Source organism: Ranitomeya imitator, chromosome 1 (genome assembly GCF_032444005.1).
Source record: "Ranitomeya imitator isolate aRanImi1 chromosome 1, aRanImi1.pri, whole genome shotgun sequence".
In the NCBI taxonomy this organism is placed as follows: Eukaryota; Metazoa; Chordata; class Amphibia; order Anura; family Dendrobatidae; genus Ranitomeya; species Ranitomeya imitator.
The window spans coordinates 781,821,472-781,848,156 of NC_091282.1; the positions used below are offsets into that span (position 1 = coordinate 781,821,472).

The 26,685-nt window shown below is 44.5% G+C and overlaps 1 protein-coding gene across 1 annotated transcript in view; it reads right to left on the minus strand.

The window, feature by feature from the left end:
* The window catches only part of ITPK1 (inositol-tetrakisphosphate 1-kinase), a 207,014-nt gene that overhangs the window by 86,849 nt on the left and 93,480 nt on the right, over positions 1-26,685 (minus strand). The window contains exon 4 of the mRNA XM_069737043.1: positions 15,159-15,284. Coding sequence (XP_069593144.1) covers positions 15,159-15,284 — 126 coding nt within the window. The remainder of the gene's footprint in view (positions 1-15,158; positions 15,285-26,685) is intronic.

The following is a 26,685-nucleotide window of genomic DNA, read 5'->3' on the forward strand; positions in this document are numbered from 1 at the left end:
AAAGATGCGCCGCATGTCCGTTTACGCGGGTCTGCCGTCTGCGTCTTTTAACGCATAGCGGAGACGGGATTTCAGGAAATCCCCTCCACTATGCTGTAACATCTGGACGCTGCGTGTTTGACGCTGCGGCTCTACGCAGAATCAAACACGCAGCGTTTCCTGACCGTGGAAACACACCCTTATTCAGACAAGTAACCTACTACGACAGGTACGCTTGAAGGGATTTTCTACAATTAGAATTAATGTGGCCGCTTTCTTCCAGAATCCGCGTCACACCTGTCTGTTTAGCTATATATTTTATGAGCTCAAAAAGTAGTTTCGAGCTGCAAAACCTATCGCAAACTGCAGACAGGTGTGGCTTCATGGTTGGAAGAACGTAGGCATGTTTTACTAATCCTGGACAATCTTTTCAGAACAGCAGAAGTTGACAATTTATGAGAAGCCTCACTGGGACAAACTTTCAGGGTAGGGCTTGGAGATAATATCCCAATGCTAATTTTACACCCTTCTTTTAAAACTAACTTTTATAAATCGGTGAACACATTAGTTGTAGTGTCAGGATAGCAAGACAAAACCACAGAAAGGTTTCATGAAGCATATCAGCCATTAGCAGTAGGAGGGATTACCAGGAATAAGGTGTCGGGCTTTAACAGTAACAATGTAATATTACACGTCTGATTATTAGCAATTATGTGTAGGTGTGGGAGAAAACAGGGAAGTTTCCATAATAAAATATGTTAAAAACAAAATAAAAAAATGTATCAACATTCCACTGAATTAAAAGTGTGTTTTTTGGCCCACTGATCACAAATAAGTTAATCCATTTGTATTGAACTTTGAAGATATTTCAGTAGTCCATTTAAAATGAGCAAGGCAAGGGACGGGGAAGTGGATGTGATGCTGATGGTGCATGCAGAGGATGACGCCGTGGCCAAGTTGAAAGTGGGCCAGAACAAAGACCCACATCTTTTAGCTAGACCTTCCTGTCCCAGAACAGTGTGAAACGGTTGTTGGATAGCGGATAATGCTTCCAGTCACTTAGCCACCACCACGTACTCTGCACGGTCAAGTCTGAGTAGTCGTAAGTCTGGACCGCATATAACTTACCCTGATCCTCTTTCCTCCCACCATGCCGAGTGCCCTGATACAACTGATCCCACACTTGGACACTCCGAAGAGCTGTTCACTTTTCCCTTTAAAGATTCCGGACTCTCGACCGATCCACTTGAAGTGTGGCAAGATGAGATCGCATGTAGCGATGCCCAAAGATTTGAGCAGTCACGGTCACACGAAGGTGATGGTGGGAAAGTGTCACAAGATGTGGACGATGATGAGACACAATTGCCAGAAAGTCAGGAGGAGGAGGAGCAGGGTGCGGATGTGGAAAACAAGGTGGTGGATTACATAGTAACTGACCCAACCTGGCAGGAGGACATGCAGAGCGAGGACAGCGGCACACACGGGGAAGTAGGCATTGCACCCCAACAGGCAGGAAGAAGCAGTGTGGTAGCCGCAGACAGAAGGCGTGCATCCGTTCCCCGTAACACCAACATGACGGAACTTACCATTCCACCTGTTAAATCTTCCAGAGTCTGATTATTTTTTAAAGACTCTGACGATAACCCCAAACAGGCCATTTGCAGCACCTGCCATGCCGGCATCAGCAGGGGTAGCAAAACTACCAGCCTGACCACCACCAGCATGATCAGGCACACGGCAGCAAAGCACCCTACTTTGTGGGCCGAACCCGAGGCTCCAGGAATACTGTCTGCAGGTGACACCACTGCTCCTTGCACTGTTCTGCGTATAAGCCAATCCCCAGTCCACAGTGCATATGAAGATGCCTCGTGACCTGCACCTGTTCTTGCTCACAACTAGCATCATCATCAAGCCCGTCCACATCCTTGTCCCAGCGCAGTCTTCAGTTGTCTATAACCCATTCATTGGAACTCGAGTGGAAATATGCAGCCAATGCCCCACAGTACTAAATTCTCACATTTCTCGTCTGCTTGCGCTGGAAATGTTGCCTTTTAGGCTAATGGAGATGGAAGCTTTCCACAACCTGATGGCGGCGGTCATCCCAGGGTACTCGGTCCCCAGTCGCCACTATTTCTCCCAGTGTGCCGTACTGGCATTACACCAGCACATGTCTCACAATATTCCCCGTGCCCTCAACAATGCTGTTACTGGGAAAGTCCACCTAACCACGGACACGTGGACAAGTGCTTGTGAGCAGGGACAGTACATCTCACTGACAGCACACGGGGTTAACATAGTGGAAGCCGGGACCCAGTCGGACCTTGGGATGGAACACATCCTCCCGATGTCAAGGATTGTGGGCCCTACGTCACTGAGGGTTGCCCCCAGTCTACAGCTCCTGCACCTCCACCTCTTCAGCCTCCATCTCTGAAATGAGCACATCAGTCAGAAGCTGGAAGCACTGTAGCACTGCCTCAGCCAAGCGGCAAAAGGCTGTGCTGAAGCCAATCTGCTTAGGTGACAAACCGCACAATGCTGAAGAGTTGTGGACAGTGCTGAAAGAGCAGTCAGATTTTTGGCTGACACCGCTGAACCTACAGCCAGGCATGGTCATGTGTGACAATGGCTGGCACTTGGTGGTGGCTCTGGGGCAAGGTGAGCTCACACACGTTCCTTGCCTGGCCCATGTGCTTAACCTGGTCGTTCAACATTTCTCAAAAGCTACCCGGAGCTGCTAGTGAAAGTACGCCACCTCTATGCCCATTTTAGAAGTCAGCTAAAGCTTCAGCCGCCCTTGCCATGCTTCAGCGGCGTTTGCAGCTTCCGGCTCACTGACTGGTGTGTGATGTCCCCACGCATTGGAACTCTACACTGCATATATTGGAAAGCATTTGTGAGCAGAAGAGGGCAATTGTTGATTACCAGCATCAACAAGGCCGTCATTATTCAGTTCAGACTCCACACATAAGACCTCAGGAGCAGACATGGATGTCAGACATATGTACCAACCTCAAAAACTTTTAGGACGGCACCAAGATGATGAGCGGCGATGATGCCATAATTATCATCCCCATCCTACTTCTCTGCATTCTGAAAACCTCTCTGCTCACAATTAAAGAGGATGCATTGCAGGCGGAGCACGAGGACATGGAGCAAGGAACTATACAGGGTGATTACACAGCCCAGCCTCATGTAGTCCCAACGTGGATTAGTAGCCAAAGAGGAAGAACAGGAGCTACTTTCATGTGCTATAGACCCACGCTACAAGGAGAACTTTCAATCTTTTCTTTCAGAGGCAGACAGGTGTACTAAAATGGTGCAGTAACACAGGGCCCTTATAACGGAATTACTAAAAAAAATTCCCATCTGAGAACGCTGGCAGCAGACGTCAGAGTTTGTTGTACAACCAAGGAGTATAGGCGAGAGAGACAGAAGTACAATCCAGCACAGGCAGGGGAACAATGGCAAAGTTCTGGGACAGCTTTTCTCAAACCCTACCATCGCACCGGCACAGAGGCAAGGGGTGCTGTCACAAGAAGTGCAATGTTTGGGAAGATGCTGAGGGAGTACCTTGCTGATCGTACAAACATCCTCTGTGCCTTTTAATTATTGGGCATCCAAGCTGGACAAGTGGCATGAAGTCTATCTCTACGACTTGGAGCTCCTGGCCTGCCCTGCTGTTAGTGTTCTGTCAGAGCGGGCTTTTAGTGCCGCTGGCGGAATTATAACTGATAAGCGCATCCACCTGTCAGCTGAAAATGCTGGCAGGCCGACTCTTATAAAAATGAACAAGGGCTGGATAGGGCAAGACTTCTGTACACCACCGAATGAAAACAGCGAAACATAACCTTAAATACATGGTCTTTTTTGGGGAGGTGTATTCTCATGCACCTCTTCACAACCACACATGGGTATATACTTTTACTCGATATTTGCAGATAATACAAAACTATGTAAAGCAGTTAATACAAGAGAAGATAGTATTCTGCTACAGATGGATCTGGATAAGTTGGAAACTTGGGCTGAAAGGTGGCAGATGAGGTTTAACAATGATAAATGTAAGGTTATACACATGGGAAGAGGGAATCAATATCACCATTACACACTGAACGGGAAACCACTGGGTAAATCTGACAGGGAGAAGGACTTGGGGATCCTAGTTAATGATAAACTTACCTGGAGCAGCCAGTGCCAGGCAGCAGCTGCCAAGGCAAACAGGATCATGGGGTGCATTAAAAGAGGTCTGGATACACATGATGAGAGCATTATACTGCCTCTGTACAAATCCCTAGTTAGACCGCACATGGAGTACTGTGTCCAGTTTTGGGCACCGGTGCTCAGGAAGGATATAATGGAACTAGAGAGAGTACAAAGGAGGGCAACAAAATTAATAAAGGGGATGGGAGAACTACAATACCCAGATAATTAGCGAAATTAGGATTATTTAGTCTAGAAAAAAGACGACTGAGGGGCGATCTAATAACCATGTATAAGTATATAAGGGGACAATACAAATATCTCGCTGAGGATCTGTTTATACCAAGGAAGGTGACGGGCACAAGGGGGCATTCTTTGCGTCTGGAGGAGAGAAGGTTTTTCCACCAACATAGAAGAGGATTCTTTACTATTAGGGCAGTGAGAATCTGGAATTGCTTGCCTGAGGAGGTGGTGATGGCGAACTCAGTCGAGGGGTTCAAGAGAGGCCTGGATGTCTTCCTGGAGCAGAACAATATTGTATCATACAATTATTAGGTTCTGTAGAAGGACGTAGATCTGGGTATTTATTTATTATGATGGAATATAGGCTAAACTGGATGGACAAATGTCTTTTTTCGGCCTTACTAACTATGTTACTATGTTACTCCCCTGGGGAAATGTTTGTCAGCCCATAAACTTAGTGTATGGGCATTACAAGTCTAGGAGACCTGCTCCTTTCAATTGTGCCTATTTTTTAATGAGGTCTTCCTCCACGTCTCTTCATCCACCGCCACTAGAACACCAGGGTGAACATGTTCTATGCTGCTACAGCCAGACTATTTTTAGGCAAGGGTGTCCATGATCCCCATAAAATATTTTTTTTAAAATGTACCCCCCATGAGGAAATGTTTGTCAGCCCAAACACTTAGTGTATGGGCATTACGAGTCTAGGAGACCCGCTCCCTTGTAATGTGACAGGTATTTTTTATTATGTCCTCCTCCATGTTTCTTCCAAGGGGGGGGATTGGGGTGCGTGCAAATTTGGGTCAAGGCGGACCTTGCATTCAATGCATAAGGAAACATTATGGCAGGACCAACTGAAAAATGTGAAGTGGGTTTTCCTGTGGGCATCCAGTACCTGGGTTCAAAGGCTTATTGGGGTGCATATGACTTGATAACCGGGCAGGGCTTGCATTCAATGCAACATTTTTTCAGGAAGCCCTCCTGTACCTCTCGTGAAAGGGGTATTGAGGTGCATCGTAATTCTTGGCAGCCCAGCCACTCACTGCATAGGCAATAACAGCATAGGAGACCGACTATTTAATAGTGGCCCTTTAAGAATATTAATGCCGCCTGATGCCCCTCTAAAAATAGGCTCTGTGACTTTAAGAGTCCCTCCTTCATAAATGAAACAAGATGTGTCTCCTTATGTGTCACACACCACATGGCCAGCTAGGGTTGTTAAATGTTACAATAACATTTCCTAGTGAATGCATTTGTATTGGTTGAAAGCAATGTTAAAGTTGAAAAACGCATCAAAAACACTGCGTGTGAACGCAGCCCATGTGGTGGAGGAACCTTTTGGTCTGGGGCTAATTATTTTGCCTTATATGCAAGTCATTACCCTGGAAAGGATGTACCTTAACATATTTCCCAGCAAAATCCATTTTGGTTCCGTTTTTGTATGTTTTTTGGTACACCTGTAAAATGGCGTGATACTCTGACAACATTGCTTACAGCTGTGACCTAGGAGTCAGAAGGGGCGATCCCTATGATGTTCCCATGTCATTTGAGCAGTGTTTCCATCATTTTCAGACCTTAAAAGGACTCCCGGGGGGGATCGCGGTAAAAATGCTTGTGTTTCCCATAGACTTACATTGGGCTCGGTGCTTGGGTCCAGTACCCGAGAATTCCAATTTGCTCAACCTGAGCATTTTAGTGCTCGCTCATCACTATTCATAACCAAATGTGAGGGGGAGGGAATACATAGTATAGCGGCCAACTAGTGCTCATAGTGTATAGCAATGTGCACATCACCTGATTAACTGAGTGCTGATGGACACACATGCTCAGTCACATCCAACTAATGAGGTGAATGCTGGAGGACATACACTCCCTGACAGAAGTTATGCCGCTTATCCATGTTATTTAAATAAAAGCTTATAACCGGACGTTAAATTCATCCATTGGTTGTATAAATTATTCTTTTGAAAGCTGAAACCCTCCGAAATGTGGTTTAGGTTAAGAAAATAAAATGGCATCAATGCAGAAATATTGATCAGTTAGGCTGCTTTCAAACAATAGGTTTTTGGTTTCAGGCCTAATCCGGCAAATTTGCTAAAAAACGGATCCGGCGTAAATTGTGAAAAACTGATGCACCGGATCCGTTTTTTTAGCTGGATCCGGCTCTCTGTACTGCGCATGTTTTTTTGATGAGAGAGAGAGAGAGAGAGAGAGAGAGAGAGAGAAAGATTCCATGCAAGAATCAAAAACAAAGCTTCTGGGCATGCTCAATGTGTAAAAAACGGATTCGGTCGCCAGAAGGGTTCATTCACACATCATTTCCATACATTTATTGCCGGAAACATCCCTTCAGGCTTTTTCGCCGGACACAAAAAACGTTGCAGGAGACTTTTTTGTGTCCGGCAAAAAAGCCTGAAGGGACGGATCCGGCACAAAACGGATGAAACGCAAGTCCTTCAGGCACAATCCGGCGCTAATACAACTCTGTGGGAAAAAACGGATCCGGCGTTAGAAAAAACGGATCCGGATTGTGCCTGAAACTGCCGGATTGTGCCTGAAAGAAAAAACCTGATGTGTGAAAGCAGCCTTAATGGACACAGAATGGTCAGATTTTGGCAAAACAAAAGTTTTGTCGCCTGGTCATATAATGCACCCAATCATAGTTTACATCCTCACCTGTGCTCAGTAAATGATTGGTTAGTGTGTGTATTAAAAGAAACCCAGCACTCCAGACCTTCACTTGAACTGCAACTTGAGCTCTGACAACATGAAGAAATCCACCCTGCGACCAAAGCCTGGATTATCAAGAGGCTGAAGACCAGATCCACTGCAGAGGTGGCTGGAACCTTAAATGTGTCTCAGCGTCAAGTACAAAGAATTAAAAAACGATTTGAAGACACTGGAGATGTGTTTGACAAGTCCAGGTCTAGCAGACCCCGCAAGACAACTGCTCAGGAGGAATGTTTGTTGGTTAGAAAATCCAAAGCAAGCCCCTCTTCCACTGCAGCAGAGCTCCAACAGGTCTCGTCACCCCAAGTCCCTGTGTCAACTAGAACAGTTTGTAGGGTTCTGTCTCGAAATGGCCTCCATGGTCGAATCAGTGCCCAAAAGCCAGCACTAAACAAAAGGCAAATAAAAAACTGTGTGGCATTTGCAGAGTCCCACAGCCTGCTAAACAGATGGACGCTGGAAAAGTGGCAGAAGGTCTGATGAATCTTCAGTAGAATTACACCACAGCTGCCGCAAATACTGCAGGAGACCTACTGGAGCCCGTATGGATCCAAAATACACCCAGAAAACAGTTACATTTGGTGGTGGAAAGATCATGGTCTGGGGTTACATTCAGTATGGGGGTGTGCGAAACATTTGCAAGGTGGAAGGCAATATCAATAGCCTAAAATATCAAGAAGTATTAGCTACTTCTTATATTCCAAATCATAAAAGGGGTCAAATTCTGCAGCAAGATGGTGCCCCATCTCATACATCCATCTCTACAACAAAGTTCCTCCAGGCAAAAAAGATCAAGGTGCTCAAGGACTGGCCAGCCCAGTCACCAGACATGAACATCATTGAGCATGTTTGGGGAAGGATGAAAGAAGAAGCTTGGAAGACAAAACCAAAGAATCTAGATGAACTCTGGGAGGCATGTAAGACTGCATTCTTTGCTACTCCTGATGACTTCATTAATTAATTGTATGAATCATTGTTGAACCGCATGGATGCAGTCCTTCAAGCTCATGGAAGTCACACAAATAAATATGACTAATAGCACAACAACTTCATTCACCAATGTTATGCAACATAGATTTGTATTTTAGGTTAATTATTTGTTTGAATATAACATTACTTTCTGTGGGCGACAAAACTATATGCCAATATATTTTCTTAACCTAAACCACATTTCGGAGGGCTTCAGCTTTCAAAAGAATAACTTATACAACCAATGGATGAATTTAACATCAGGATAAAAGCTTTTATTTATATAATATAGGTAAGCGACATAACTTCTGTCAAGGAGTGTACATGCTCAGTCACACCCACCTAATTAGGTGAACTATGGAGGACACACAGTGTTCAGTCACACCCACCTAATTAGGTGAATGATGGAGGACACACATTACTCAGTCACACCCACCTAATTAGGGAAATGTTGGAGGACACACATTGCTCAGTCACACCCACCTAATTAGGTAAATGTTGGAGGACACACATTGCTCAGTCACACCCACCTAATTAGGTAAATGTTGGAGGACACACATTGCTCAGTCACACCCACCTAATTAGGGAAATGTTGGAGGACACACATTGCTCAGTCACACCCACCTAATTAGGTAAATGTTGGAGGACACACATTGCTCAGTCACACCCACCTAATTAGGTAAATGTTGGAGGACACACATTGCTCAGTCACACCCACCTAATTAGGTAAATGTTGGAGGACACACATTGCTCAGTCACACCCACCTAATTAGGTAAATGTTGGAGGACACATTCTCAGTCACACAGTGAACCGAGTACGGGAGGAGACATGTTCAATCACATCCAATTAATGAGGTGGATGCTGGGGGACACACACGGTCAGTCACATTCAAGTAGTGATCTGAGTGCTGTATGATACACATGCTCAGTCACCTCAACCCAATGAGCCGAATGCTGGAGGACAGACACGCTCAGTCACATCCACCGAATGAGCTGAATGCTAGAGGACTCACGCTCAGTCATATCGAACTAATGAGCCGAGTGCTGGAGGACACATATGCTCAGCCACATCCACCTAATTAGCGGACTGCTGGAGGACACATAAGCTCAGTCAACACTACCTAATGAGCCGAGTGCTGGTGGACACACATGCTCAGTCACTCTCTCTGCAGCAAAGTCTTTGCACTGTGATCCTCTGGTCACGGTTGAGCAATCAATAGAAAAATGGCTTTCAGAACTGCTTTTAAAGGTAGGAGCACAGTGTCTGCAAACACAGCATTACAGCCATGTGGACTACTCCTGCATAAAAAGGGATTATATTATCAGCTGGCAGAGGGAGAAGAAGACTAGAAGGACTCATAGCAGCAAGAAAAAAGTGTATATGAAACATGTAATAGAATAACTTTTTAAATAAAAATTATTATTTCAGGAATAACCCGAAAGCTCAAATGAAGAAAATTAGAGGGAACATTTTTACAAGTGTTATTCCCCTTGCAGGGACAGAGAAATTTGAGCTGGAGATAGAGGTACAAATATCACCAAAGAGATAATCTCTACGTCATGCTCCAACATGTCTGACCTGCACGTGGCATAACAACATGTATATTATTTGTCTGGAGTGTTCCTGTAAAAAATAAAAAAAATAAAAAAACTTTACTAGAAAGGATACGTGCCAAACATATCAAACGTTAATGACAACTGTATTTCATGGAATTATTGTTTGGAATTAGAGAAGCAACCACGTTCCCCGTGATCACTATTTTATATTAGAAATCTCCAGTGAGGAGACATTTACACCCACTTGTGAACTGCAGAACTTTTACAATCTGACATTTTTAAGGCTTGCTGGCTCTTTAAGTGTCCCAGCATCTTTGGGTTATTTAAAGATCCGCTCTGATCAACAGTTCAAAGTTCAGACATAATAAGAGCAAGAAGACTTGGGAGGGCAAGTGCGTCAGCGCCAAAGATAATAAATACAGATTTAAGGGCTGAATATAGCTGATCTACGCCCATTCTGAGGAGCCTGGCATAGACAGAACCTCAGATATCCCAGCAATCCCTTGTCGACTGGGCAGGATTAAGAGGACACTTGTGAAATAGTTGAAGATTAGGGTTTTGCTTTATCTGGAAATTGTAGGATTATTTATTTCAGTAACTGGATAGGGATTACAGGGTGGGCACCTTTAAGATGGTCACACACTTCAGACTGGCCTGTCAGCCAATAGCTATTAATTTTAGTCCCCCATACATATGAACGCTCCCATTGTCTGCAAGGTATTCATTAGTGATGAACGAATATACTCGTTACTCGAGATTTCCCGAGCACACTCCTCCGAGTATTTTTTTTAGTGCTCGGAGATTTTTTTTTTTTATCAGATAGATTTTTATTATCCGCAAAGAATAAACAATCAGAATATTTCTCATGGCAATGTTTCATTAAACATTTACAGATAACTTTTTCCCCCTGACCCAGAGCCCCCCCACCCCGCCCAACCGCAGAGACCTCAGCCAGAGCCACCCCACTTCCCATCATCATACAAACATTTGAATAAACATCCGTTATATTTCCATTGAATACTAGGTTCCCTATATTCTCATTTATCATCCTAATTCAAGTCCATCCACGGTTGCCACAGCTTGTGGAAGATGTCCAGCTTATTCCTTTTAGTGTAGATACTTTTTTCCAAAGTAAGTATATGCTCCGCTTGCTTAAGAAAGTCTCTTCTTGTTGGAGGTTCCTCTCTAATCCAAAATTTGGCGATCAATTTCCTAGCAATGAATAACAATCGTGCAATAGCTATTTTAAACATGTTGTCCGTAACAATTTCCTCCACATATCCCAATATGCAAGTCAGTGGAACCCTAGGGACAGAACATCCATACACCAGGTCAATACGATTTAAAGCAACTATCCAGAAGGAGGACAGTCTAGGGCACTGCCACATCATATGCAATATCCCCGCCTGGGATTGTGAGCACCGAGGGCATTCCGAGTTCTGCCTAAGCCCTGCCTTGAACAACCTGTCAGGGGTTCTATAGGCCCTATGGATTACGAATAACTGTGATAGCCTGCCAGGTTCACTCATTGATATCTTGGGCACATATTCTAGGACCGACTCCCATCTATCATTGTCAATTATTCCCAATTCAGCTTCCCATTTCCCTTTGGCTCGGATGGGATATTTTTCCAGGAAAGAAAAAAGTAGAAACCCATATATTTCTGAAATCGCCCCCTTCGTGCAGCTATTCTTAAGGATATAGTCGAGCATGAGATCAATCTGTACCACTATGGCTACCCTTTTATTCTGTGCCTGATAAGCATGAGAGATACGATTATACTGGAACAATTCAGACCGTGGCAAATGAAATTCTTCCTGCAACTCCTCAAATGTTTTAAGTCTGCCCTGACTTATCAGCTGCCCCAGCCGTTTAATACCTGCTGCAGACCAAAAGTGAAAACCCTCCCTCTGCCTAAATTCCAGTAGATAAATGTTGTCCCAAATAGGCGAGAATCTGGTGAACCCACTCACTTCCCTAATGAGTTTGACTTTTTCCCATACTCTGTGAATTAATTTGATAGTGCACCCCTGTGAACCCATTTTTTTGAATTGTCCTCCCTCCAAACTGTCACTCAAAACGTCTGCCTGTAGTAAGAACCTCAAGCTATTAGGTATTTGCACACTCCCTGCCTCCTCCCCCCATCCTTTGAGATGTTGACACTGTGCTGCTAAAGGTACCGTCACACTAAGCGACGCTGCAGCGATACAGACAACGATCCGGATCGCTGCAGCGTCGCTGTTTGGTCGCTGGAGAGCTGTCACACAGACAGCTCTCCAGCGACCAACGATCCCGAGGTCCCCGGTAACCAGGGTAAACATCGGGTAACTAAGCGCAGGGCCCCGCTTAGTAACCCGATGTTTACCCTGGTTACCATCCTAAAAGTAAAAAACAAACAAACGCTACATACTTACCTACCGCTGTCTGTCCTCGGCGCTCTGCTTCTCTGGTCTGGCTGTGAGCACCGGGCAGCCGGAAAGCAGAGAGGTGACGTCACCGCTCTGCTTTCCGGCCGCTGTGCTCACAGCCAGAGCAGAGAAGCACAGCGCCGAGGACAGACAGCGGTAGGTAAGTATGTAGCGTTTGTTTTTTTTACTTTAACGATGGTAACCAGGGTATACATCGGGTTACTAAGCGCGGCCCTGCGCTTAGTAACCCGATATTTACCCTGGTTACCAGCGAAGACATCGCTGAATCGGTGTCACACACACCGATTCAGCGATGTCTGCAGGGAGTCCAGCGACGAAATAAAGTTCTGGACTTTCTTCCCCGACCAGCGACAGCACAGCAGGGGCCTGATCGCTGCTGCCTGTCACACTGGACGATATCGCTAGCCAGGACGCTGCAACGTCACGGATCGCTAGCGATATCGTCTAGTGTGACGGTACCTTAAGGAGTATAGCCATGGATTAGGAAGTGCAAGACCCCCCTCTGTTTTGGCCCTCTGAAGTATCTCCTGTTTAAACCTAGGACTCTTTCCTCCCCATATTAATTCCCTAAACAAAGACTTAATCTTACGGAATCTGCATTGTGTAATCCAAATGGGAGAGTTATGTAGCACGTACAACAACTGTGGCATTACAATCATCTTTAAGAGGTTCACCCTACCAACCACCGATAAATGTAATTTGTTCCATGCCGCAATCTTGGTATGAATTTTCTGCATTAATGGACTTAAATTCAGTTCCTCAAAGGTAGTTAGAGGAAGAGCAATCTGAATACCCAAATATTTGAATTTTTGAACAATCTTTAATTTCGTGGTTATCGCCCTCTCTCCACTGCCAATACTGTCCCCCTCAATCAACAACATACAAGACTTATCCCAGTTTATTGTGAGACCCGAAAACCGACCAAACTCCTCAATCAAAGCAACCGCATTGCACAGGGACCTTTCAGAATCCTCCAGGAACAACAAAATATCGTCAGCATATAATGCAATTTTGTCTTCCCTCCTACCATAGATGAAACTTCTAACCTCCTGAGCACCTCTTATTTTAGCCGCTAACGGCTCCACGGCCAGAGCAAAGAGCAACGGGGACAGCGGACACCCCTGTCTGGTACCCCTAAACAGCGGGAAACTCTCTGACAAATTATTATTAACTCTAATTTTTGCCGTTGGGAACGAGTACAGCAACTTAACCCAGGAGATGAATTTTGGACCAAACCCCAGGCGATCCAGTACCGACCACAAGTAACTCCACTCCACACAATCAAAGGCCTTGTGGGCATCTAAAGACACCACAACTCTTTTTCCGGCATTGTCTGCAGGAATTTGCATATTTAAAAATAGCCTTCTCAAGTTAATTGCGGTGGATTTATTGGGCATAAAGCCAGACTGGTCTGGGTGAATCAATTTATCGATCACTTGGGACAGCCTGTTCGCCAGGGCCTTCGCCAAAATCTTTATGTCAGCCGTTAGAAGTGAAATTGGTCTATACGACTCCGGCTGTTGAGGATCTTTATCAGCTTTAGGAATAACCACCACAATGGCCTCTCTCATTGATGGAGGCAGCACTCCCCTCTCCAACGACTCAGAGAGCACTCGCTCCAATTTGGGCATTAACTCTGCATTAAGAATTTTATAAACCTCTACCGGGATACCGTCCGTCCCCGGAGCCTTGCCCCCCGCCATATCCGCCAAAGCCGCCTTCAATTCTTCCTCCCCAAGCGGTCTATCCATCCACTCCCTTTCCTCTCTACCTAGTCTGGGTAAGTCAACCTCTTTCAGATAGCTATTCATTTCCTCAGGACTTTTATCCACCCTAGAGGAATATAATTTACTATAAAATCTCCGAAAAACAGTGCTCGGAGATTTAGTTTTCCTTGCAGCAGCTGAATGAATCCGTGCGACACATTCATTCCTGCATTAAGAATGACAAAGGTCGTCATCAGTTTATATTCCCAGACTCTTCCGTCTCTCTGAGATTTGAAGCTACCTTTTAACACAAGCAATTTCATGTCCATAATGTAATGATTTGGGAGAGAAAAATGTATTGCCACAGGTAGATCAATTCTTTTTTCTCTTATTGTATGGCGATGAGAGTTCAATCTTGTTTTAAGCTTTTGCCCCGTCTCCCCCACATACAGACCCCCAGTTGGACATTTAGTACAAATAATTAGGTACATTATGGACTTGAAATTACTTGTGTTAAAAGATAGCTTCAAATCTCAGAGACAGAAGAGTCTGGGAATATAAACTGATGACGACCGTTGACAGTCAATGTAGGAATGAATGTGTTGCACGGATTTATGTCTTTTTACATCAACTAAGGAACTTGCCCCTCAGACTATGAGGGGTCATCACAACAGAGACCCTAATCAGAGGACAATAAAACAATCCTTATCTAAGAGCTGGCCCAATATTTATGGACATAACTGTTTATCACTCATGGTAATTCTGCTTCATGTCACCTGTCTTATCCATGGTTTTCCCCCTCTTTCTTTTTCTCTGTGCTATGTTGTGCATAAATATGTGATTCTTCAGAATTTGTTTTAGTCTTTGCCTGATGAAGAGACCTGTGCAGTCTCGAAAGCTTGCAATTTGTTACCATCTTTTCAGTTAGCCATTAAAAGGTATCAACCACGGAGGACTCTCAATTCTAAATATTTTTCTATCTACTGGCTAACACGGTACCAAGATATATATCTTTCCTGTATCAAAACATAGGCCAATAGTCATTTCTCTGGACCCCTTTAAAAACTCCCCAGATACATTCAGCAGATGACATATTTTACATTGTGTTAATTTGATCAGCATTTTTACAATTAAGGATTGCAAGCAAGAATCTGGAAAATGGCGAGACATTTGTAGTCTATTAAAAAAATAAAATTTATATATTTTTACTTCTTACCAATTTCACTAAAGTCTTAAGGTCAAAGGTGCATAACATAAGATAAAAAATTAGTAATTAAGATTTGAAAAGTCCAAGCTGAAATCACAGTCACCCGTGGTGCATCACACTGAAGTAAGACAAATCACCCACCTGGAATCTTTGCACCACAAGCACAGACTCACTCTCATTTTGGTCGGCCTCTAGTATTACATCTGTTAACTTGTGAATAATGACGTCAAGAGGACCCTGATCCTCAATGGGTTTAGCCAGGTCAAGCTGAAAGACATAAAAAGATAAATAAAAAATTACAAATTATAGAAAAATCATGTCACTGCTGATCTCTAGTGATGGATAGGAGGCATTCTCAGTGATGTCACCGCTGATCTCTAGTGATGGATAGGAGGCATTCTCAGTAATGTCACCTCTGATCTCTAGTGATGGATAAGAGGCATTCTCAGTGATGTCACCGCTGATCTCTAGTGATGGATAGGAGGCATTCTCAGTGATGTCACCTCTGATCTCTAGTGATGGATAAGAGGCATTCTCAGTGATGTCACCTCTGATCTCTAGTGATGGATAGGAGGCATTCTCAGTGATGTCACCTCTGATCTCTAGTGATGGATAAGAGGCATTCTCAGTGATGTCACCGCTGATCTCTAGTGATGGATAGGAGGCATTCTCAGTGATGTCACCGCTGATCTCTAGTGATGGATAGGAGGCATTCTCAGTGATGTCACCTCTGATCTCTAGTGATGGATAGGAGGCATTCTGAGTGATGTGACCTCTGATCTCTAGTGATGGATAGGAGGCATTCCCAGTGATGTCACTGCTGATCTCTAGTGATGGATAGGAGGCATTCTCAGTGATGTCACCTCTGATCTCTAGTGATGGATAGGAGGCATTCTCAGTGATGTCACCTCTGATCTCTAGTGATGGATAGGAGGCATTCTCAGTGATGTCACTGCTGATCTCTAGTGATGGATAGGAGGCATTCTCAGTGATTACACCGCTGATCTCTAGTGATGGATAGGAGGCATTCTCAGTGATGTCACCTCTGATCTCTAGTGATGTATAGGAGACATTCTCAGTGATGTCACCGCTGATCTCTAGTGATGGATAGGAGGCATTCTCAGTGATGTCACCGCTAATCTCTAGTGATGGATAGGAGGCATTCTCAGTGATGTCACCTCTGATCTCTAGTGATGTATAGGAGGCATTCTCAGTGATGTCACCGCTGATCTCTAGTGATGGATAGGCGGCATTCTCAGTGATGTCACCGCTGATCTCTAGTGATGGATAGGCGGCATTCTCAGTGATGTCACCGCTGATCTCTAGTGATGGATAGGAGGCATTCTCAGTGATTACACCGCTGATCTCTAGTGATGGATAGGAGGCATTCTCAGTGATGTCACCGCTGATCTCTAGTGATGGATAGGAGGCATTCTCAGTGATGTGACCTCTGATCTCTAGTGATGGATAGGAGGCATTCTCAGTGATGTCACCGCTGATCTCTAGTGATGGATAGGAGGCATTCTCAATGATGTCACCGCTTATCTCTGGTGATGGACAGGAAGCATTCTCAGTGATGTCACCGCTGATCTCTAGTGATGGATAGGAGGCATTCTCAGTGATGTCACCTCTGATCTCTAGTGATGGATAGGAGGCATTCTGAGTGATGTGACCTCTGATCTCTAGTGATGGATAGGAGGCATTCCCAGTGATGTCACTGCTGATCTCTAGTGATGGATAGGAGGCATTCTCAGTGATGTCACCTCTGATCTCTAGTGATGGATAGGAGGCATTCTCAGTGATGTCACCTCTGATCTCTAGTGATGGATAGGAGGCATTCTCAGTGATGTCACTGCTGATCTCTAGTGATGGATAGGAGGCATTCTCAGTGATTACACCGCTGATCTCTAGTGATGGATAGGAGGCATTCTCAGTGATGTCACCTCTGATCTCTAGTGATGGATAGGAGGCATTCTCAGTGATGTCACCTCTGATCTCTAGTGATGTATAGGAGACATTCTCAGTGATGTCACCGCTTATCTCTAGTGATGGATAGGAGGCATTCTCAGTGATGTCACCGCTGATCTCTAGTGATGGATAGGCGGCATTCTCAGTGATGTCACCTCTGATCTATAGTGATGAATAGGTGACATTCTGCAGCCAAGTGATGGCATCCATGTGCCGTTTGCATTTAACATTGCAAAGTACAGGAGAAGCTTTGTCATTTATTTATCCATCTGAGAAAAAACACAGATGACGAATGGTAAAAACGGACCAAAGGACCATACACTGATGATATGGGTACTTTTTATGTTCTTGTTTAAACACAGACGTGTAAATGAGGAATATAAATGCAGTTTTACAATTCTGCTGATTGTCCGGATACAGGGTGACATACATAACATCAATTTAACTAAGTTTAGAACATGGGGATTAGAACTAGTCGGCAAGATAATCAGGGGTCTTAGTTTTTGCTCTATGATATAGAGCAGGAAAAAAACTACCTTTGCTAAAATGGTAAAAGTGGTAAAGAAGGATTTCCATTTATTTTTCCTCCTTTCAAGGTTGCGCCATTTCGAATTTAAATACAGGGGGAAAAAAAAACAGAAATAGAGCATAAAAAATGGGCACATAGGTTGCTAATGAAATGCAAAATCCAGGCACTGTTGTTTTTGGTGTGAACATCCACCCACTTGTCATATATGAGGATTTACTGAATTTTAAGGTACCTTCACACATAACGATATTGTTAACGATATCGTTGCTATTTGTGACGTAGCAACGATATCGTTAATGAAATCGTTATGTATGACAGCGACCAACGATCAGGCCCCTGCTGGGAGATCGTTGGTCGCTGAATAAAGTCCAGAACTTTATTTCGTCGCTGGACTCCCTGGAGACATCGCTGGATCGGCGTGTGTGACACCGATCCAGCGATGTCTTCACTGGTAACCAGGGTAAACATCGGGTAACTAAGCGCAGGGCCGCGCTTAGTAACCCGATGTTTACCCTGGTTACCATGCTAAAAGTAAAAAAAAAAAAAAACTACATACTTACCTACAGCCGTCTGTCCTCCAGCGCTGTGCTCTGCACTCCTCCTGTACTGGCTGTGAGCCGGAAAGCAGAGCGGTGACGTCACCGCTCTGCTTTCCGGCTCACAGCCAGTACAGGAGGAGAGCAGAGAAGCAGAGCGCAGCGCTGGAGGACAGACGGCTGTAGGTAAGTATGTACTGTTTTTTTTTTTTTTTACTTTTAGCATGGTAACCAGGGTAAACATCGGGTTACTAAGCGCGGCCCTGCGCTTAGTTACCCGATGTTTACCCTGGTTACCGGCATCGTTGGTCGCTGGAGAGCGGTCTGTGTGACAGCTCTCCAGCGACCAAACAGCGACGCTGCAGCGATTCGGTATCGCTGCAGCGTCGCTAAATGTGAAGGGGCCTTTAGGGTGGTAAATAGGTGCACAATGGGCCCAATATGGTAGGTAAACATGAGGAAATAAAAGATCAGGCAGCAGTCCGACAGCTCCCAATGTATTTCAGAATGGTGCAATTCATATTAGCAATAGGAGTGAAATCACGTCAGGACTTGTAATCTGTGATACCTGTGACCATGAGAAGCATTGGGGGAGCCAAGGAAGAAATTCTTACAGTAAAAATTACACACACTCCTGGTATGCAGCCAAATGAAAATGCGTGTCATTCACAAACTGCAGTAACACAATGTGCGGGGAGATGAAACGTGAAAAAAAATCTGCAAATCACAAGATTACAAGCAAACAAAAAAAAAAAAAAAGCTTAGCTTTAATCAAGTGTTTCTATGTCTCACATTTACTGGGCTTGACCAGTGGCACAAAGTAGTCATCTATATACGTTATAGTTATAGGCGATAACTTATTGATCTTTGGGCGTCGAACTTCTGAAACCGTGTGACAGAGAAGGCACTTACCTTGGTTGCGGTAAAGCGGTAGTGTGTTGGTTTGACCACTGATCATTCATCCTCTATGGGGCTGCTGAGCGCTGCAATTTACTTTTACTGGCAGCCCCATTGAGAAAGAATGGAGAGGTGGTGTAGCATGTATACAGTTGCTTCATCACACTGGGAATAAAGTTCCCCTGTTCTGCCAATTGGTGCAGATCTTGGCAGTAGCCCTCATCGATCTATATGTTATCACCTATCTCAAAGTTAGGCAATAACTTCTTTTCACCAGGCAACCCCTTGAACAGGAATAATTATTTGGCGTTTGAGCTCTGCTCACACATTGATATGAAGCATCTGATTTGATGTTTTTATCTACCTGATGGATCAGATTTCTTTCCCCCATAATCTAATACCTGACGAAAACCCGACTAGTCCATTATGTTTGTTTGTTTTTTTTTGTTTGTTTTTTTTAACAGAAATCCAAAGAGGTTTTCAGTCCTGTATTTGGCTCTTTATTTTCTGAGGTGCTGTTTTTACACCATCGTTGGCAAAAAAATTTTTTGATGAACTAACAGCAACGTGGATTTCCCATTGAAATCAATAGGAAATGCATCCAAAAAGTATTTGAACAATTCTTTTATATGGGGAGTTTGGAGTAGAACCATAATAATAATAATTTTTATTTATACAGCGCCAACATATTTTCTGCAGCATTTTACAATTAAGCGGGGACATGTATAGACAATAAATTCAGTACAAGTTAAGACAATTTAAACAGTGACATTAGGGGTGAGGTCCCTGCTCGCAAGCTTACAATCTACAAGGAAATGGGGGGACACAATAGGTGAAAAGTGATTATAATAAATAGGGATTTTCATACAAAGCTGCATGATCCGGTCATCAGCCCGTGTGTTTAAGTGCAATAGTCAAGTATCAAGTGCAGTTATCATGTGCATGGAGGGTGTGGAGACAGATGAATAGCAGGGTGCAGATTCAGAATAATATTTGGAAGGAGGGAACAGGACAAAGTTAGTTTACTGAGTAGTTGATTTGGTAGGCTTGTTTGAAGAGATGGGTTTTTAAAGCGTGCTTGAATAGGTCGGGGCTAGGTATCAGTCTGATCGTCTGGGGAAGTGCATTCCAGAGAGCTGGAGCAGCACGAGAGAAGTCTTGGAGACGGAGGTGCGAGGTTCGGATTACGGGGGATGTTAGTCTTAGGTTATTTGTAGAACGGAGGGCACGTGTAGGGCGATAGAGATGAGAGAGGAGATATAAGGTGGTGCAGTACTGTGGAGAGCTTTGTGGGTGAGAGAGATGAGTTTATACTGGACCCTGTAGCGAATGGGTAGCCAGTGTAATGACTGGCACAAGATGGAGGCATCGGTGAAGCAGCTGGACAGAAATATGACCCTGGCTGCTGCATTCAAGATGGATTGGAGAGGAGAAAGTTTGGAAAGAGGGAGACCGATCAGAAGAGAGTTGCAGTAGTCCAGACAACTACCATGTGCAAAATTCAAAATAAACTCGGTGTAAAAAGTGTGAAAAGACCACAAGGAGTTTCCCTGTTGCACATAGTGGCTCCCAGGTTTAGTTCCATTTCAATTTAGTGTCAACCAATGAACAAGGAATCAAGTAACCCCAAAGAGCAGTGATGAATCACTTCCGCAATCATCTGCCAGGCCTTCCTGGCTGTGTTTTCCAAGCAGGGACATTGCACAGAATCACCTACAGAAAGTTCAACAGATAAATAATATCGACAACAGAGAAGTAAGGTTGATGTCACAGTCTGTCAGGACACAAGCAGAGCGCCTACATAAGGATAAAGGCATAATTTAATCAGGATATTAACTGCATCCACAACAGTAACAGAGATTAATCCGGATTTAAGGACATTGTACAAAGGAAAGTATGGCAATATTGTAACAAACTGTCAGCAAAGTACCGGAATTTGGTATTTGTATGAATTCAACCTATGACTGGAAACAAAATGTTTCCATTCACTTATAGCAATCAGATATAGAAAATGTGTCTCAGATGGGGTAGTATATTGGCTCAGTGGTTAGCACTTTCTTTGCAGCGCTGGGGTCCTGGATTCAAATCCCACCAAGGACAACAGCTGCAAGGAGTTTGTATGTTCTCCCTGTGTTTTTTGTGGGTTTCCTCCGGGTGCTCCGGTTTCCTTCCACACTCCAAAGACTGCCCCAATGGGGACTGATGTATACAAATAAAAAAAACATTTATTCTGAATTAATTTTGCAGCTTAACCCCTTAATGACCGCCTATATGTCTTTTTACTGACCTGAGATATAAGAATAGCCTACCCATACAGGTGACAATCCAGCAGCTGTCGGCTGCACACTGTAGCTGACAGCTTGCTGCATCAGCCACGATCAGTCCATATCTGTTTAACCCCTCAGATGCTGTTGTCAATAATTACAATATCATAAATACAACACCTATAAAGTATCCTTACGTGGTTAGCCGAACATTAGATATACACCTATAGAAAAAGGCACCACACAATAATGATATAAAAATATATACTTTATTGATAACAAAAAGACCACAACATGGTCATAAAAAAGCCAAAACAGGCAGGGAAGAGACGCAACAAACACAGAAACGATGGACAAAAACCTGGAAGTAACTACAAAAATACATGAGCACTAAATGTGACAATGTAAATGTAACCGCTACACTACGTAGAAAAACATGTGTTTACCTAGATAATGGAGAGGAACCAGGAGTCCACCACACCCGACGCGCGTTTCGCAATGAAATGCTTCGTCCAGGGGTCAAACATGTTTTTCTACGTAGTGTAGCGGTTACGTTTAGGTTATGGTGTTTTTTGATATCATGCATGCTTATGCACATGGCACTTTTAGCCTTTTCTACTAAACATTATATGCTGGTCCTGCTTGCAGTTTTTCTGTTATATTTTTTTATGGAGTTATTTATATCTCTGTACCTTTATATATTTTTACTAAGCAGTGACTACAGCATTATTCTTGAGCAATTGCTTTAACGTCATGTTATACCTTGGTGCTATATCCATTATGCCTGTATTTAAATGAGAGCTATATTGTCACATTTAGTGCTTACCGTATTTTTCGGACTAAAAGACGCACTTTTTCCCCCCCAAAAAAAGGGGGAAAATGGGGGGTGCGTCTAATAGTCGCAATGCAGGCTTACCTAGGTGGCAGAGGTCCGGTGGCAGAGGTGCGGTTGCGGGGGTGTGGCGGCAGAGGAGGCGCAGTAAGCGGGGTCCCTTTCCCCGGTATGGTGATGCAGCAGGCCCGGTATGCAGCAGAGCCGGGTGAATCTTCTTGTTATTGGTGGGCGCGGCCATTTTCCGGAGGCCGCGCGTGCGCAGATGGAGCGCTCTGCTTCCCGGGGCTTCAGGAAAATGGCCGCCGCGATCTCCATCTGCGCACGCGCAGCCTCCCGCGGCCATTTTCCTGAAGCCCCGGGAGCAGAGCGCTTCATCTGCACACGCGCGGCCTCAGGAAGATGGCCGCGCCCACCGATAACAAGAGGATTCACCCGGCTCTGCTGCATACCGGGCCTGCTGCATCACCATACCGGGGAAAGGGACCCCGCTTACTGCGCCTCCTCTGTCGCCACACCCCCACCACCGCACCTCTGCCACCGGACCTCTGCCACCGCACCTCTGCCACCTAGGTAAGCCTGCATGGTAAGCCAGGGACCCCTCTCACGCCATACCTCTCACTGCACCTCCTGATCCCAGCACCTCCTGATCCCAGCACCTCCTGATCCCAGCACCTTCTCATCCCAGCACCTCCTGATCCCAGCACCTCCTCATCCCAGCACCTCCTCATCCCAGCACCTCCTCATCCCAGCACCTCCTCATCCCAGCACCTCCTCATCCCAGCACCTCCTCATCCCAGCACCTCCTCATCCCAGCACCTCCTCATCCCAGCACCTCCTCATCCCAGCATCACCCCACCTCTGCCGACACCTTGCCTCCTGTGACCCTGCTCTGCCACCGCCATCCCTCAGGTAAGATACTGTAAATTCGGACAATAAGACGGACCCCCATCTTATAAAAAATCTTTTTTTCTGCAATTTTCACCCCAAATTTGGGGTGCGTCTTATGGTCCGGTGCGTCTTATAGTCCGAAAAATACGGTGTATTTTTGTAGTTACTTCCAGGTTTTTGTCCATCGTTTCTGTGTTTGTTGCGTCTCTTCCCTGCCTGTTTTGGCTTTTTTATGACCATGTTGTGGTCTTTTTGTTATCAATAAAGTATATATTTTTATATCATTACAATATCATATAAATAGTTACAAGACCTAATACTATCTAATAGACCTGACAGAATAACAAATCGTCGGGCATCTAGGAAATAGCGACCACAATATTGTACAGTTTCACTTGTCTTTCGCTAGGGGGACTCGTCAGGGAGTCACAAAACCACTGAACTTTAGGAAGGCAAAGTTTGACCAGCTTAGAGATGCCCTTAATCTGGTAGACTGGGACAATATCCTCAGAAATAAGAATACAGATAATAAATGGAAAATGTTTAAGAACATCCTAAATAGGCAGTGTAAGCGGTTTATACCTTGTGGGAATAAAAGGACAAGAAATAGGAAAAACCCAATGTGGCTAAACAAAGAAGTAAGAGGGGCAATTAGCAGTAAAAAGAAAGCATTTAAACTACTAAAGCAGGATGGCACCGTTGAAGCTCTAAAAACTATAGGGAGAAAAATACTTTCATCTAAAAAAAAAACTCATTAAAGCTGCCAAAAAAGAAGCAGAGAAGCACATTGCTAAGGAGAGTAAAACTAATCCCAAACTGCGCTTCAACTATATCAATAGTAAAAGAATCATAACTGAAAGTGTAAGTCCCTTAAAAAAATTGTGAGGAAAGAATGGGTGTAGATGATGAGGAAAAAGATAATAAAATGTAGCCTTGAGATTGCTCATACTTCCTCACAATTTGGTTTCTCAAGTCCTCAGACAGTTCTTTGGTCTTCTTTCTTTTCTCCATGCTCAATGTGGTACACATAAGGACATAAGACAGAGGTTGAGTCAACTTTAGTCCAGGTCAACTGGCTGCAAGTGTGATTTAGTTATTGCCAACACCTGTTAGGTGCCACAGGTAAGTCACAGTTGCTGTTAATTACACAAATTACAGAAGCATCACATGACTTTTCGAACAGTGCCAATACTTTTGTCCACCCCCTTTTTTATGTTTGGTGTGGAATTATATCCAATTTGGCTTTAGGACAATTATTTTTGTGTTTTTTCATTTAAGACAAATTTAATGAAGATAATACCAAATAGTTTGTGTTTGCAATCATTTTCAGGAAGAAACTGAGTATTATCTGACAGAATTGCAGGGGTGTCAATACTTTTGGCCATGCCTGTAAGTATATAAGGGGACAATACAAATATCTCGCCGAGGATCTGTTTATACCAAAGAAGGTGACGGTCACAAAGGGGCATTCTCTGCGTCTAGAGGAGGGAAGGTTTTTCCACCAACATAGAAGAGGATTCTTTACTGTTAGGGCAGAGAGAATCTGGAATTGCTTGCCTGAGGAGGTGGTGATGGCGAACTCAGTCGAGGGGTTCAAGAGAGGCCTGGATGTCTTCCTGGAGCAGAACAATATTGTATGTTTCAGTTATTAGGTTCTTTAGAAGGACGTAGATCTGGGGATTTATTCTGATAGAATATAGGCTGAACTGGATGGACAAATGTCTTTTTTCGGCCTTGCTAACTGTTATTTTTGTCAAATTTCTGTTATTTTTTATACATAAACTTAAAACATATTGACCTAAATTTTCTATTAGCATAAGGTATAATGTACCACAAAAAACAATCTCAGTCACTCGGATTTGTTGAAGCATCCCAGAATTACTAAGGGGTTAATAAAACATATTGGGATAAATGGCATTTTCCACAGCTCGCTCAGATTATGTCCTTCACTGGACAGCAGCGAATCAACAGAAGCAGCCCTCTGTGATAATTGTGTGGCGGAGGGTGCCTGCCTTCCATCCATACGTGTCCGATATCGTGGGGATTACTAAGCCGCTGGGTCAAATTGAACAAGTCAATTGAAAGAGAAAGAAACCACACAAATAAAACTTTCACACTTTATTATTATTATTTATTTATATAGCACCATTGATTCCATGGTGCTGTACATGAGAAGGGGTTACATACAAGTTACAAATATCACATACAGTAAACAAACTAACAATGACGGACTGATACAGAGGGGCGAGGACCCTGCCCTTGCAGGCTAAGGGTACCGTCACACAGTGCAATTTTGATCGCTACGACGGCACGATTCGTGACGTTCGAGCGATATAGTTACGAGATCGCAGTGTCTGACACGCTCCTGCGATCAGGGACCCCGCTGAGAATCGTACGTCGTAGCAGATCGTTTGAAACTTTCTTTCGTCGTCTAGTGTCCCGCTGTGGCGGCATGATCGCATGGTGTAACATATATCGTATACGATGTGCGCATAGTAACCAACGGCTTCTACATCGCACATACGTCATGAAATTATCGCTCCAGCGTCGTAGATTGCAAAGTGTGACAGCAGTCTACGACGCTGGAGCGATATTGTTACGACGCTGGAGCGTCACGGATCGTACCGTCGTAGCGATGAAAATTGCACTGTGTGACGGTACCCTTACATTCTACAGGATTATGGGGAAGGAGACAGTAGGTTGAGGGTTGCAGGAGCTCCGGTGTTGGTGAGGCGGTAGCTCCGGTGTTGGCGAGGCGGTAGCTTCGATAGTGATGAGGCGGCAGCGGTGTCAGTGCAGGCTGTAGGCTTTCCTGAAGAGATGAGTTTTCAGGTTCTGTCTGAAGGATCCGACTGTGGTTGATAGTCGGACATGTTGGGGCAGAGAGTTCCAGAGGATGGAGGATATTCGGGAGAAGTCTTGGAGGCGATTGGATGAGGAGCGAATAAGTGTGGAGGAGAGAAGGAGGTCTTGGGAGGACCGGAGGTCACGTGAGGGAAGATATCGAGAGATTAGTTCAGAGATATATGGAGGAGACAGGTTGTGGATGGCTTTGTAGGTCAGTATTAGCAATTTGAACTGGATACGCTGAGGGAATGGGAGCCCGTGAAGAGATTTGCAGAGGGGGGAAGCGGAGGAGTAGCGAGGAGAGAGATGGATTAGTCGGGCAGCAGAGTTAAGGATGGACTGGAGAGGTGCAAGGGTGTTAGCAGGGAGGCCACAGAAAAGGATGTTGCAGTAGTCAAGGCGGGAAATGATGAGGGCGTGCACAAGCATTTTAGTAGATTGGGGGTTGAGGAAAGGATGGATCCTGGAGATATTTTTGAGCTGGAGGCGACAGGAGGTGGAAAGAGCTTTGATGTGTGGTTTGAAGGACAGGGCAGAGTCGAAGGTTACTCCGAGGCAGCGGACTTCGGGTACAGGGGAAAGCATGATGTCATTGATTGCGATAGATAGGTCAAGTAAGGAAGATTTGTGGGATGGAGGAAAGATGATGAGTTCAGATTTGTCCACATTGAGTTTGAGGAAGCGAGAGGAGAAGAAGGAGGATATGGCTGATAGGCACTCTGGGATTATGGACAGCAGAGCGGTGACGTCTGGGCCAGAGAGGTAGATCTGAGTGTCGTCAGCATAGAGGTGGTACTGGAATCCATGGGACTTTATGAGTTGTCCCAAGCCAAGTGTATAGATTGAGAAGAGTAGGGGTCCTAGAACAGAGCCTTGGGGGACTCCAACAGAGAGAGGGTGGGAT